This window comes from Homarus americanus, unplaced genomic scaffold (genome assembly GCF_018991925.1).
Source record: "Homarus americanus isolate GMGI-L3 unplaced genomic scaffold, GMGI_Hamer_2.0 scaffold53905, whole genome shotgun sequence".
NCBI classification, from domain to species: Eukaryota; Metazoa; Arthropoda; class Malacostraca; order Decapoda; family Nephropidae; genus Homarus; species Homarus americanus.
The window spans coordinates 17,041-31,581 of NW_024723393.1; the positions used below are offsets into that span (position 1 = coordinate 17,041).

General features: G+C 40.8%; 1 protein-coding gene across 1 annotated transcript; it reads right to left on the reverse strand.

The window, feature by feature from the left end:
- Positions 1 to 820: 820 nt before the first annotated feature.
- On the reverse strand, positions 821 to 6,994 carry LOC121863439. The gene is made up of 2 exons (XM_042362102.1): positions 6,845 to 6,994; positions 821 to 1,136 (listed from the first exon to the last, which is right to left on the reverse strand). Exons 1-2 carry the CDS (start codon positions 6,956 to 6,958, stop codon positions 912 to 914), a joined length of 339 nt encoding a protein of 112 aa, XP_042218036.1. The 5' UTR covers positions 6,959 to 6,994; the 3' UTR covers positions 821 to 911.
- Between the last annotated feature and the right edge of the window lie 7,547 nt (positions 6,995 to 14,541).

Sequence of the window (14,541 nt, forward strand, 5' to 3'; positions counted from 1 at the left end):
ATGACAAGGGTCTTATTGTCCTGCACAAAACCAAAATTGCTCCTCTGAGCGATTACAGTCTTGTCATTTTCTTCTGAATTCCTTCTAGGGATCCTATATCCATTCTGTAATACGGTGACCAAAACTGAACTGTGTAATCCAAGTGAGGTCTCACAAGCACAAGATATAGTTTTAGGATGACCTCGCTAGGCTTGTAAGTAACACTCCTTTGTTTGAACCCAAGTACTTTGTTAGCCTTGTTTCAAGCAAATGCACATTGTTTACTTGGCTTAAGATTCCTACTTATCATTACTCCCAGGTCTTTCTCAGTCAGATTTCTCTTTAACATCGTTGTTCATCTGGTATCTGGCTTGTCTGTCTACATCTCCTAGACTAAGTACTTTATATTTGTCCACATTGGATTTTATCTGCCATATTTCAGACCATTCATGGCTTACGAAGAGAGCTGGAGTAGTTGTAAAAAGAACATATAATTTATGGTTTTACTCATTAATAGCTGTCTTCTGACATAGGTTCTTGAAGTCCACTACATTATAACACCGAGAGAATCTGTTGTCAGGTTATGAAAACATTGCAAAATTTGTCAAACTGAAAAAAAAAATACAATGTCGTTATTTCACATTGCATATTTAAATTTCATGAAGAACATAAGAACATAAGAAAATAAGGAGTCTGCAATAGGCCGGTTGGCCTGTGCATGGCAGCTACTGTCGAGAATTACTACCACTCTCTATCATCCATGAAGCTATCTAGCCTCCTTTTGAAACTTTCCAGAGTTCCCGCACTTACTACAAAGTTGCTAAGCTTGTTCCACTCGTCCACCACCCTATTTGTGAACCAGTTTCTTCCTATCTCCCTCCTAAGCCTAAACTTAACCAAAAACCTAAACTTATCCAGAGCTGCTGAAGTTTCTATTGCCCCAAGACGATGCTGGGAGGGCGTTTGACCATCAACTTCAGGATAGTTTCACCGGGTATGAGAGATATGTCAAGGCCAAATTCATCTTCCACAGTCGCCAGATCAAGGGTCTTAATTGTTTCAAAACCTTGTTTATTGTAAATCTTCTCCGACAAGGTATTGGAGATCTGTACCTCTGACGCCGAGTAGCCTCGCTCCTCACCGAGCGCCAGAGTTTTCTGAAACAGATATGTTCGGAGATATTCAGACATTATTTATAATAAACACTTTTAATTCTTAACACTATTAGAATCCCTACATTTAACACATTTTAAGACACGAAAGAGGTTAATTGTTGGTTCGTAACCATGACCAGCGTCTGCATTCAAAGAGTTAATGTGAAAGACCAGTTTTGCTGCTTTTCCGTCCCAAGGCGGTTCCTCAGTTTCGAATGAACAAGTCCATCGAAGGAGAAGACTAGGAACAGTAGCTGTCAACTAGGGAAAAAGACCTGATTATTTTTTCTTCAAAATTGATTGAAATAAAAAATCCAACTTGAATCAAATAAATCCGATTTGTTTGATATAAAAAATAACAACCCTGTTCACAGCTTTAACTGCACGACAGATAATCCCTCACTTTATTATCGGCTGATGAACTTTATTTGATATAAAACTACTCTGGCGTCACAACAATGAAGACATCATCATGACCTTTGCTGTATATAAATTAATCTGTAAGAGTTAGGTGGTTGTTATCCGCAAAAAAAATATATTTTTTTCTATCTAGGTCCAGAGGGTCCTGTATGATGCCACAACTCTCTAACAACACTTGATTGTAAACAACACCCTGTCTAGTCCCTGGCTCCCCCAGCTAATCCCTGACCCCTTTAAAGATTGTTTAGACACTCAATTCGTTTCACACCAGAGTTTTGGAATTATGTTTGCATACATTACACAATCTCATTATAATAGTCTACATAGCAAAGGATAACAACATCGGGTCAGTTTTGTACAGTATTTGGATGGGTGACTTCCTGGGAACACCAGACACAGTATTGTCAGCATAAAAATCCTATTGTACAGTAGCATTAACTCTAACCTAGAAAAAATTATAAAACATTTTTTTTTCAGAATTGCTGTTTTGATGTCTACCCAATACCACACAGTAAAGTGGCCTAAAATACCACTTGACGAAACGTCAGAATTCCAAGGTGGCCGCTGTCTTAATTCGTGAATATTTTGAAAACACCAAAAGAGCTATAAGGTTGTTATTACTTATCACAGGAAAATAAAACTTGGCTCTAGACAGAGGTTTTGGGGTATAAAGATTTAAATGGAATCATCAGAATCTAAATTTGAGGTAATTTTGTCACCATACATTGAATATTCCATCATTGTGATTCATCACTTCTTAAAAAACTCTGAATAAATTAAGCCATGTTGCGAGGTCTGTTTCAATATGATTTCCATTGGATGTCGTAAGTGAAAGCTGATAATTTGTATCAATATGATGATGGTTCTTCTTTCTTTTCGGGCTTCGAGTGACAATGGAGAAGATGGGAGATTTCTGTGGCTATCCCATTACTTCCGATCTTGGTCATATAAGACAAAAGGGTTTGGCAAGCATTATGGGTATCAGTGATGAGCGAGGTGATAGCCTTCATGCAAAATGGCAGAAGAAGAGCTTTATCAATCCCCATTCAGGATAAATGTCGGTAAGACTATACACTGGTATCAAATATCGTCCGTTGTAAGAGACTGTACTGTGCTAAGACCATCAAAGACATAAAGGAAAAGATCAGAAGGAACCATTGAAAAAACGTGAGCATATTCATGAAGCTGAATCACTACCATTTTTGCAATCAATTACCACGAAAACTAATGAACGTAACGATGAATGAGGGGCTGTGGTAAAACTTCGTTTGCAAAATATATCTGACCTAATCGCTGCTGAAAGGACTTAACATCATTATTGCCAGGTGCGTTTCAACTGCAGAAATCAACTTGCTGGCAATCCAAATGATGAGAAACGACCACGTGGTCGACCATGATAACTGCGAGTGAGTCAGGAAAAGAGACCATTCATACTTTCGTAGATACTGGCAACATGATCCTCAGATTTAACTTTGTGTACAGTGGTTTGACACAGGAGGCTATCATAGACATGGCTGCTGCTATAATTCAGGATAAAATACGATCGAAAACATAATATGATGCTCTCATTATCCTAAGATGTGCCAGTTAGGTGTTTGTGAATCAGTGTCAATATTCCTTCACCACCTTCTCGATGGGTTAATCAAGACAAAGACTGATGGCCCTACAGTCACACAACGATACCTTACTGTCATTGCACATAGCCTTATATCGGCTATTAGACTATGCTCATTTGTTTATCTTCCTCTTTCAGCCATTCCTGTGTACATCATTCGGAAGTTATGAGTCTCATGAACTGATTTTTATCCCAAGTAGCTTGTCGTTTGTAGAAAATTACAGGGAGATCCCGCGTTTTTATGATGCACTTCTACCCAAGTGGAGAGCAGTTGTATGGTCTGTCAGATGATCGTGTAAACCTCGTATTTAACAATGCTAATGTCAATGTCTATACATTTACAGGTCTAGGTGCAGTTGGGTCCATTTCTGAACTCTAGAGGGTGAATTCGAAGGATTAGCAAGTGTACAGGAGGGAGAGAGGAAGGGCGTGTAGGCGTCTTTCTCGGGGGGTGGACGGGATGCTGGGGGTGAAGATGGAAAGTGTATATTACTGTAGTTGGGAGAGGATACAATGCAGAATAACGCTTTAACAATACCGATGGGGTTTCCTCAGCTGAGTCTAATCGTCTAGCGATAGCCAGATGAAAATACTTAAGTTACATAAGGATGCCAGGGGGATGAATCTGTGCTCTAAGTAAGGTGTTCCTTTGCAAAATGGGGCATTTATGATTAGTGTGGATTATGGATATGTTTGAGTCTATATCTTGTAGAAGCAGCGAAGTTTATTTAACATCTTTATTAGGAGATGGAACTTCCCCAGCCGAATATAATCGTCTGTTGGTAGTCGGAATAAAATAAATATGAAGACATCGTAGTGAAAAGATTAATTAGCATTCTAAACAATCAGGAAGCGGGCAACATATGTTTATTGTAATATGCACTTGATGTGAACAAAAATAGTTCAGTTGGCAGCTGCCCGGTATAGAATCAGCAAATCTTTTTTGACAAAGAGAAAAACAAAGAAAGGCTCATTACTGAACTTCAAATGTTTGTTATTGATCATGTGGTTGTGATTATCATGATGTTGTGGTGTTCATGAGCACGTGGTGATGTTTATCTTACCTTACACGTGCCTTATGTTTTGATCACAGATTTGTGTTGTCCACTGCACATCAAATAATTCGCAATGAGTGCAAAGAAGCGGAAGTATCTTGACGAATATATTCGATTTGGATTCGTGTCTCTCCAAAAGGGTGACACAGAGGTCCCCCAGTGTGTGATATGTTACAAGACTGAGCAAGGGTGGAATGCGGCTCTCACGCTTGGAACGCCACTTGTGGACAACACATCCTGCTCTAGCTGACAAGCCCAAGGCATTCTTTGAAACAAAAAGACACTCCTTGAAGCAAGTTAAGTTGGACGGCAGTGAGGCATTTCGGCAATAAAGTTCAAAGGTTGTTGAGGCTTCCTATGAGATCGCCATGTTGATTGCAAAGAGCAAGAAGAGCCATAACATCGGAGAGTTTCTCATAAAACCAAGCATACTCCGGGCAGCAGAACTCGTTCTGGGGAAAGATAGTGCAAACAAGCTTTCCCAAATTTCACTCTCAAACGATACAGTCAAGGGAAGGATCGATGAATTGTCTCAAGACATCAAAGATCAAATTCTCGACCAAGTAAGAGATTCTCCTGTTTTTCCCATCCAGTGTGACGAAACGACTGACATCGCTCAGTGTTCTCAGCTACTGATGTATGCTCGTTTCGTGTCAGGCAACAGTGTAAAAGAGGAAATGCTGTTCTGTCACCCCATGGGAAGTTGTACAACAGCAGCAGCTATTTTTCATGATGTACAGGTATCAAACTTCTTTCAGATAAACCAACTTTCGTAGGACTCGCTGGTAGGAGTGTGCACTGATGGAGCTCCAGCCATGCTTGGTCTGCAGTCTCGATTCATTACAATGGTGAAAGAAAAAAATCCGTCTGTTGTAGGTACACACTGCATACTTCATCGTGAATCTTTAGTATCCAGAACTTTACCTGCTGAAATGAAGGATGTCCTGAACGTGGCTATCAAGGTAGTCAACTTTATCAAAGTTGGAGCCTTAAACAGTCGTCTCTTCAAACTGCTGTGTAAGGATATGGAATCTGAACATGAAACCTTGCTTTTTCACGCGAACGTACGATGGCTATCAAAGGGGAATATGCTTGGACGGCTTTATGAACTACGAGAAGAAGTAGCAATATTTCTTGATTCGAAGCAGAAGGCAGATCTCCATGACAAGTTCCAGTCTGAAGGCTTTCAGCTATCTCTAGCTAACCTGGTGGACATCTTCGAAGCGTTGAGTGCTCTCAACCTTAAACTACAAGGGAAAAACATCATCATGCACCACGACACCATTCGAACCTTCATGGCCAAACTCGACCTCTGGAAGTGTCGAATTCAGCAGGGAAATACAGCCAGTTTTAGTAACTTGGATTCTGCTCTCATTCACGGTAACCTTGATTCTGAGTTAAAGAAACAAATAATGACTCATCTCACGGACTTGAAAACAGAATCCATTAGATACTTCCCAGAGATAGACGCGAAGCGTGTAGCCTGGAAATTCATCAGGAACCCATTTCAATGTAAAGTAGCTGATGTTTCGGATGAAGTGCAAGAGGAGTTTCTTGAGTTGAAGTTCAACTCCACAGCTAAGGAAGACTTCAAAGAACTGGATCTTGAGACGTTCTGGGTCAAGTACCTTCCTGTTTACCCTCTGATCTCACATCAGGCTCTTTGGATACTAACTATGTTCGGATCCACGTATCTTTGTGAAGCTGCATTTTCAACGCTCGTTGCTGTCAAGACCAAGTACAGAAACAGGCTGAACGTTGAAGGGGATTTACGTTGTGCACTCTCTGGCATTCAACCACGCATTCAAGATCTAGTAGCTAAGAAGCAGTGTCAAGTATCTCACTAATTTATACTCAATAAAAAGACTAAAAAACAATATTTTTAATTTTTCTTTAAAATCTGGGAGGGAATTTTATTCATAGATGCAAGGGGGGCGTGGAGGGAAGGACCACTTCCTAGAGGGGGCGTGGTAGTAAAAAGGTTAAGAACCACTGGTCTACAGCATTCATAAAATTCAGCAATCCATCATTCTCACAGTCAAGAACCATCTTATGTTTGTGCAAGCCATCACGGGTTGTGCCACTGTTTCATCCTTGTATAACGTTGGTAAAAAGAACGCATTGGCTGGAGAGTGTTGAATACATTTCCTCAACTGGACTTTACTCATGATGAGTTGCGTGTGTGGGTGAACTGTAATATTTCTACTGTATGGACAATTATCGTTACCTCTTGTCAGTAGAACCTCGGTCTCCGCAGCAGGGTTCCAACTGGAAAGCTTGCACCCAACTTCAGCTGCTGCCAAATACCACTCTTACAGAAGTTCTCTAACAATGCAACAGTTGTTGGGCAATGAGCTGTCCCCTACTAAGCAGGGGTGTCAGTTCAGAGATGGGAGGTTATTTCCAGTCGACACTAACCGATCAGTGGCACCAAATAAGATTACAACGCATGATATAATATGGGTGCAAGAGAACTCTGGAATGAATTTTGGCCTGGGACCTGTGTAGGTAGAAATGTTTAGTGAAAAGCCGTGGATGGAGACACATTTCTTATCACTGAACAAAAGTTGTGAGCTTTAACATACAATTATTTCTAAACTTGATTTCTAAAGACTAATTACCTTCACCAGCCTGCTCGCGAGACCGTGCTCACAGTAGTCACGATGGACAGCTAGACCGAGCATGTCAAGGAAACTGGAGACGCCTCGAAACACATCTTCATCTGGAGAGAGCATCGCCAGTACACGGAACGCCTTATTTTCAATCGGTTTCGCCTGAAAAAAATTAGTCCTCAGAATATCATCATAATGTTATGTACAACTACACTTCAAACATCTGTATAATGTTTCTTTACAACTGCACTTCAAACATCTATATAATGTTTATGCACAACTACACTTCAAACATCTGTATAATGTGTAGTGGATTTCTCCCCTACAAAAAAAAAAAAAAAAATGTGACTACCCTCCCAGCTACACAAGGACCTGGGCGGGCTCACTAACTCAAAAAAAAAAAAAAAAAAATATATTAATAATATTAATAATAATAATGTGATTACCCTCCCAGCTATATCAGCCAGGAAGAAGTAATTGAACCACCTCCTGCCTCAACATACACATTTCTACATAAAACATTACTAGAGGAATAAAGATGAGAGTGACCAACCAGCTCCACTAAGAACCTGGCAGGCCTCTCCATACAGTGTACCTTTAGACTAACACAACTAACACTTAACTAACACCTCAAAAAAAAAAAATAAGTTACACAAGGACCTGGGCGGGCTCACTAACTCCAACAATAATAAAAATAATAATAATAAGCAGCATTATATAAATAAACCAATATTAATACAAAGGTCTGACGACCCAAGGGAGCAGAACAAAGACAAAACACCAATAAGAAAGATGAAGCGATCTGGTTGAGCCCAGATTCTTTCTACTCCTACTGTATTTCAGTTTCACCACTTTTCCTTCAACTCCTAATAATCTTCTTTCACCTCTTAACTAAAGACTTCGTATCGTATCGACCTCTCTCTTTCTACCTACACCAACCAGCCAGCAACACCTCCTCCTCCTCCTCCTCCTCCGCCTGCCTGGCGGTCCTCGCTCCCGCCGGCGAGCATGGCGACCCACAAGCTGTCCTCCTCTGAGCATCCTCACCAACCAACTCTCTTCTTCTAGCTACAGCCGCAGCAAGCTACACCACCTCCTCCGCCACTGCCTGGCGGCCCTCGCTCCCGCCGGCGATCATGGCGATCCAAAAGCTGTCCTCCTCTGAGCACCCTCACCAACCAGCTCTCTCTGCATCACGCTTGTAACCATGCTGCCTTCCCAGCACCAAGCTGCATTGTACATCCAATACAACATGTATACATGAGAGCACATTGTGATTTTCCTTTCTCCATCCCATTCTGAGTGTGAACCAAACGTCTCATACCCCACAAATGGTGACCCCCGGAGATTCGCACTCACACAGGATGGAGGAGAAACTGATCACTCTCCCAGTCTTCAAGCAACATGGAAGACTGGCTTATCCACCCAGAAGCAGCTCTCATTGGCTCTACAGTTACTGTCTCTAAACCGCAGGTTAGACACCCTAGAGCAGCTCTGCTACTCTAAGCAGACAGCCGCTCCTATTCCTGCCCCAAGCACCACGTCCTACCGACCCCAATACACCCGTCCTGCCTCAGACGCCGCCCCCGGCCCAGCAGTACCCCCTGCCGCGCCTCCTGATGCAGCCCCTGCTCCCGACGCGGCCCATGCGCCTGAGTGCGGACCCACACACCCCTCTTTTCTCCCTGCTACTGTCCTGCACCCTGCTGCTGTCGTGGACCCAGCTGTTGTCAAGAGCCCTCATCCGCTTCTGCTGACGCAGCCCCTGCTCCTGACCCAGGCCCACACACCCCAGCAGGCGCATCTGACGACTCTGTACCTGCCGTGAGGGAAGAACAACATTCATCGCCAACACACACCCTTTTTCTCCCTCTCTATTCCCACAGATATTGTGTATCTAGAGAGTTGTCTCCCCTAGCGGCCGGCTCATCCACGCCATCGCCGTTGTCTCACATGAGGCATGCACCGCCCGTTCTGCCTCACATGTGCCATGCAACCCTGCAGACAACAAGTCTCCTACACCGCTTGGAGGGAAGGAGGGAGTATTGTAGTGGATTTCTCCCCTACAAACGCTGTTTGTCGCTGAGTAGCTGACCCCGCGAATTCCACAGTGTGTGCCTCGTGGTCTGGGTCAACCAGCGCCGCCATACATCACGGAGGTCAACTACTAAGCCACGCCTACCCCCCGCTATTTAAGACCTGACCTCGTGGTGATCTCTCTCTTTTTACCTACACTAACCAGCCAGCAACACCTCCTCCTCCTCCGCCTGCCTGGCGGTCCTCGCTCCCGCCGGCGAGCATGGCGACCCACAAGCTGGTCCTCCTCTGATCATCCTCACCAACCAGTTCTCCCTCTTCTAGCTACAGCCGCAGCAAGCAACACCTCCTCCGCCTGCCTGGCGGCCCTCGCTCCCGCCGGCGAGCATGGCGTCCCACAAGCTGTCCTCCTCTGAGCATCCTCACCAACCAGCTCTCTCTACATCACGCTTGTAACCATGCTGCCTTCCCAGCACCAAGCTGCATTGTACATCCAATACAACATGTATACAGAGAGCACATTGTGAGTTTCCTTTCTCCATCCCATCCTGAGTGTGAACACAAATAACCCATACCCCACAAATGTTTCTTTACAACTATACTTCAAACATCTGTATAATGTTTATGTAAAATGTTACGGTCACCTCCCATGCTCCCTCAATATTTGTTTTAGTCACCCATTGTATTTAGTTTACATTCTGTCCCGTTTCCTTTAGATTAAATTCCAAGCTTATAGTAATGACTTGTAAGAAAGCTTTGATTATTGTATATTAGTATGAATATTAGTAATTATGCGTCATTATGTAAGCTTTTTGTAATCATTTATCCACAGATGTCTTATGTACAGCAGTACAGTGTGATACAGATGGCTGACACAGGTGCCATGAGGCAAATACCATGTATGACCGAATGAGATAGAGGCAGTTACAGGGGGGAGGGAGTTTCACATCAAATTCACTCTCATTAATACAACATCTTAAATGTATTGTAACGTGGAAACTATGGAGAACCTGACATTTTACCATAGAGACTTTGTGGTTCCGAAATATCCAAGGATTTCATCCTCCAATTTAATGTACTCTTTGGTGAAGTACCCTGCATATATATATATATATATATATATATATATATATATTACGAGTTGGGGATTTAGAATATAGTTAAAAGTCTACCCAGATCCCAACAGGCAACAACAATAAAAAAAACAAAGACAATCGGACTATAAAAGGGTAGACAAACGATGAGAGTTTTTGTTGTGTATAATAAAGTACCATAAATTCCTTAACAAAATATTCAGCTTCTTATAAATTACCCTTAACCATACTTAACCTAAACATACGCAACATTGGCTTAACAGTATATACATATTTATACAACATACAACATTCTAAAGCATGTGGAGGTGGGGAGGCAATAAAAGATTACAAAATACTCAAGTGCAGTGCTGAGATGGCTGACGAGTAAGGCTGAGTATTGAAGACGGTGGTAGGTAGTCACTGTGCCGTAGGTTTCCAGGATAGGTGATCCTAGTGTGGTCACTTCCCAGAGTGAACTCAACTCTCCTCGACCTGGCGCTGATAAGGAAGACTTGGAGGAGGTGACGCAACAACCAGGATATGGAGAAGGGAAACCCCGGAGTGGTAACTAAGACTAGTCATACTCGGGTTTCGTCCTTCGAGGGCGTTGCTCGTGGTGCTGGGTAGGTAGATCATGACAATAGATGGCGTGGTTCGTAGTGCTGGGTAGGTAGATCATGACAATTGATGACGAGGTTCTTCACAATATATATATATATATATATATATATATATATATATATATATATATATATATATATATATATATATATATATATATATATATATATATATATATATATATATATATATATATATATATACATACATACATACATACATATATTATATATATATATATATATATATATATATATATATAGCGAGAGGTGGTGGAAATAGGTCTATATGAGATTAAATGTAATTTGCCGAATTAATAATGATGCAATTCATGAAGTTAAGGGACTATTATTGAATTTGAAATTATTATAGATCGTTTATCAGTCTGAATAATGTTACAGTTGTCCCAAGGACTTATTAGTTAGGCGGAAAATATGTCACGTAGGCCTAAGCTAGCGCCTTGGAGAGACGCGACGCTGGCTGGTCCTTAGTCATGTGGAAGCATTCGGTCCAGCAAGACGTCCCTGCGCGTCCGTCACAGAAATAGTCACGTGGCCTAGTCACCTATTAGCGGGAGGGAGAAGAGAAGACGGGAATGCTGCGTTTAGCACGCTGAAGGGGTGAGATGCAGTTTCTTAGAACAATTTTTTACGGGGGTCGTATGCATGTTTTTCTCAGCACATGAGGACATTGCTGTCTTTTTTTAGGGGAGTCGATTGTAATATTCAGAAATTTCAGTGTAATTTCAAATGCCGCGCCATTGGCGATACTTAGCTTTCAAGGTCGTCTGAGGGAAGAGAGCGCTCCCCGCACATAGCAAGAGGTGGTGGAACTAGGTCTATATGAGATTAAATGTAATTTGCCGAATTAATAATGATGCGATTCATGAAGTTAAGGGACAATTATTGAATTTGAAATTATTATAGATCGTTTATCAGTCTGAATAATGTTACGGGTATCCCAAGGAGTTATTAGTTAGGCGGAAAATATTTCACGTAGGCCTAAGCTAGCGCCTTGGAGAGACGCGACGCTGGCTGGTCCTTAGTCACGTGGAAGCATTCGGTCCAGCAAGACGTCCCTGCCCGTCCGTCACAGAAATAGTCACGTGGCCTAGTCACCTGTGCTGCACTATTGCAGTATAACAAGTAAGTCTCATTCGATCTCAGACAGGGTTTAGATAGGGCAGTGATAAAGTTAACAAGAGCTAACAGTGAGTTCATTTCAGGGTTTCCGTCAGAACCCACTTGACTGCGAGAAATTTATTGCCAGAGATTGACTGCCGTTTGAGATTGCCGTTGATGATTGAGGCTTGGCAAGTGTTGCCATTGGAACGATCAGTGTAAGCTTGTCACTGGTTAGCGGGGTAGCAAAGGATCACTGTGAACGAGTGCTCCCGACAACTAAAACAACACGGGACCAGCATCGGCATTGGGTGATCAGTTCTTACCACGTGGGTGCCCACCACCATGTGCCCTCGGTCAGCTAGAAGTATTACCTACTGGCCATAGTCACCTGTTGGCATTCTCTCTTCCCACCCATGGATGCACTGAGAGTACACTGAGGCTATCTGAGTAGATTAATGGTCACACACTGAGACCAGGAGTCTGGGGGATACCTAGAGAAACATTTTATCTCCCTTATTACGGGTGTATGTTGAGTTGGGTGGAGCATGGTTCACGAGTATTGGTGGACTCAGTAACATCTCAATATTTTTGTATGTAGTTAGTACCATTTTTTCAGTTACTGATATTATCTTGACGTGTGTAGTAATAGTTCTTAATTGATTTTGATAGTATTGTTTGTTTAATGTTTGTGTCACTAAGTGGAACCAGAGTGATACTGCGATTTAATTCCTTTAATGCAACAAATTTTTCTTTATAATTCCGATCTCAGGTATAACCTTTGTTCCCCAGAGTATTGTTTAAGTTAGGTTAGGAATTGTGCATCTGTTGGGGTGATATAATTTTGTTGAAAGCCCTTAAGGCCTGTTTCATGTGTGCAAGCAACATTTCTTAACACTTTAAATTTATTGTTGCCTGAGTTTCTAATAATTTCAATATCATGTATAACTTTTATTCCCCAGAGTAGTGTTTTAAGTTCAAGTTAAGAGGTGCGCATATTGGTGTACCATTATTTGATTGTGTCTGTAGTGTTGGAGGGAATATAATTGTAAATTTTACAGTGTGTCTCATTCATCCCAGTCACAGACGCTATCCTTCCACGGGTCACGGACAATTCATTTTGTTAGTAAATTTAAGTGCTCTTGTGCTGGTTCGGGATTTCTCACTAAGGGGCACTTCCACTGCCATTACCATCTAATAATCTTTCATAAACCCCAAGTCAAGTGAGAAAATAAGGTCCAGTAAATTCCGACCGGTTACATATATATATATATATATATATATATATATATATATATATATATATATATATATATATATATATATATATATATATATATATATATATATATATATATAATCAACGACCTCACCAGCAAGGAATCGAACCCTCGACCTACTGGGTGGGACTAGGGAACGCTTACCGTTGATTATATGTTCAAAGTCCGCGTGTTATATGGACTAAAAATGAAGTAGGCTATATATATGTACCTCGCGTTTCATACCAGCTGGATTCGGTAAAATGCTACTGACACCACATAAGAGGCACGGGCAGTTTCCCAATGAGGTTCACGGCGCCATCAGCTCGATGAACAGGCTTTGTGTGAAATATAACAGAGTCTAGAACTGCTTTTAGTGTCCTTGTGGCCTAGCCGGTAAGCGTTCCCTAGTCCCACCCAGTAGGTCGAGGGTTCGATCCCTTGCTGGTGAGGTCGTTGATTATATGTTCAAAGTCCGCGTGTTATATGGACTAAAAATGAAGTATATACATATATATATATATATATATATATATATATATATATATATATATATATATATATATAAAAATTTCTCTCAAATTCCTTTACAACTAAAAACCTGGAACGTCAATGTGGCATTTAAAAACTCATGCACTGTTAAACAAATGTTAATCAAGAACTCCCCAACAATACAAATGGCTGCATTTATAAGTCCCTTGCAAGGAATGTAATATGTTTAACTTAGGCCAGACAGGTAAAGATCTTGTAACTAGACTTAAACAACATAAATATAGTGTTAGGTCAGGCCAGGAATCCAATGCTTTGTTTGTTCATGTGAGGGATAATAAACATTGCATTGACTGGGATAATGCCTCCTCAATATTACCTTGTAATTCAATTGACAGTAGGAACATTATAGAATCTAGTCTCATTAAACATACCGAATCCGTTAACATGAATTTGAGTAATGGTATGTACAAATTGGACAATTTTGTAATTAAGAAGATTTGTAACCAGGTGAGAAGGTTGGGTCAGTTTTCCCTCTGACCTGACTACCGACCGTTGAGGTGCTTTTGTAAAGATTAGTAGGGTCATTACCTATACTTGATCTCTGTGAACTTGTTCTCACCCTCCTCTGTATATATATATAACTTGTTCTGCACTTCTATTTTAGTCTGTACTCACCCCTGAAGATGTGAATTACACGAAAGCGCTTGGGAACTTCGTGTTTTCTTTTTCCTTGTGGTTATCAGCATAAATATATATATATATATATATATATATATATATATATATATATATATATATATATATATATATATATATATATATATATATATATATATATATATATATATATATATATATATATATATTCTAAATTTTATATATTCAATGATATTTTATATATTGTGTTGTAAATTAGGATTTTTGTGTTGATTGTTTGATAAAGGAAAATCATAAGGGTGAAAATATACACAGACCATTTGTTACAGTCATTATGTCACAGAAAAAAGGAATTATTATTTGGGTTTGATGTGTTTTATATTTTACACGTTTACATAAATTATACTGTATTAAATTATTGAATCAACATTGTATGTTTCTAG

Bases quoted from the DNA above. Each gene is read 5' to 3' on its own strand.
- LOC121863439 (XM_042362102.1), bottom strand. From the start codon at position 6,958: ATGCTCTCTCCAGATGAAGATGTGTTTCGAGGCGTCTCCAGTTTCCTT. The intron at 1,137-6,844 runs GTAATTAGTCTT...TATCTGTTTCAG, and splicing joins TCGCGAGCAGGCTGGTGAAG to AAAACTCTGGCGCTCGGTGA.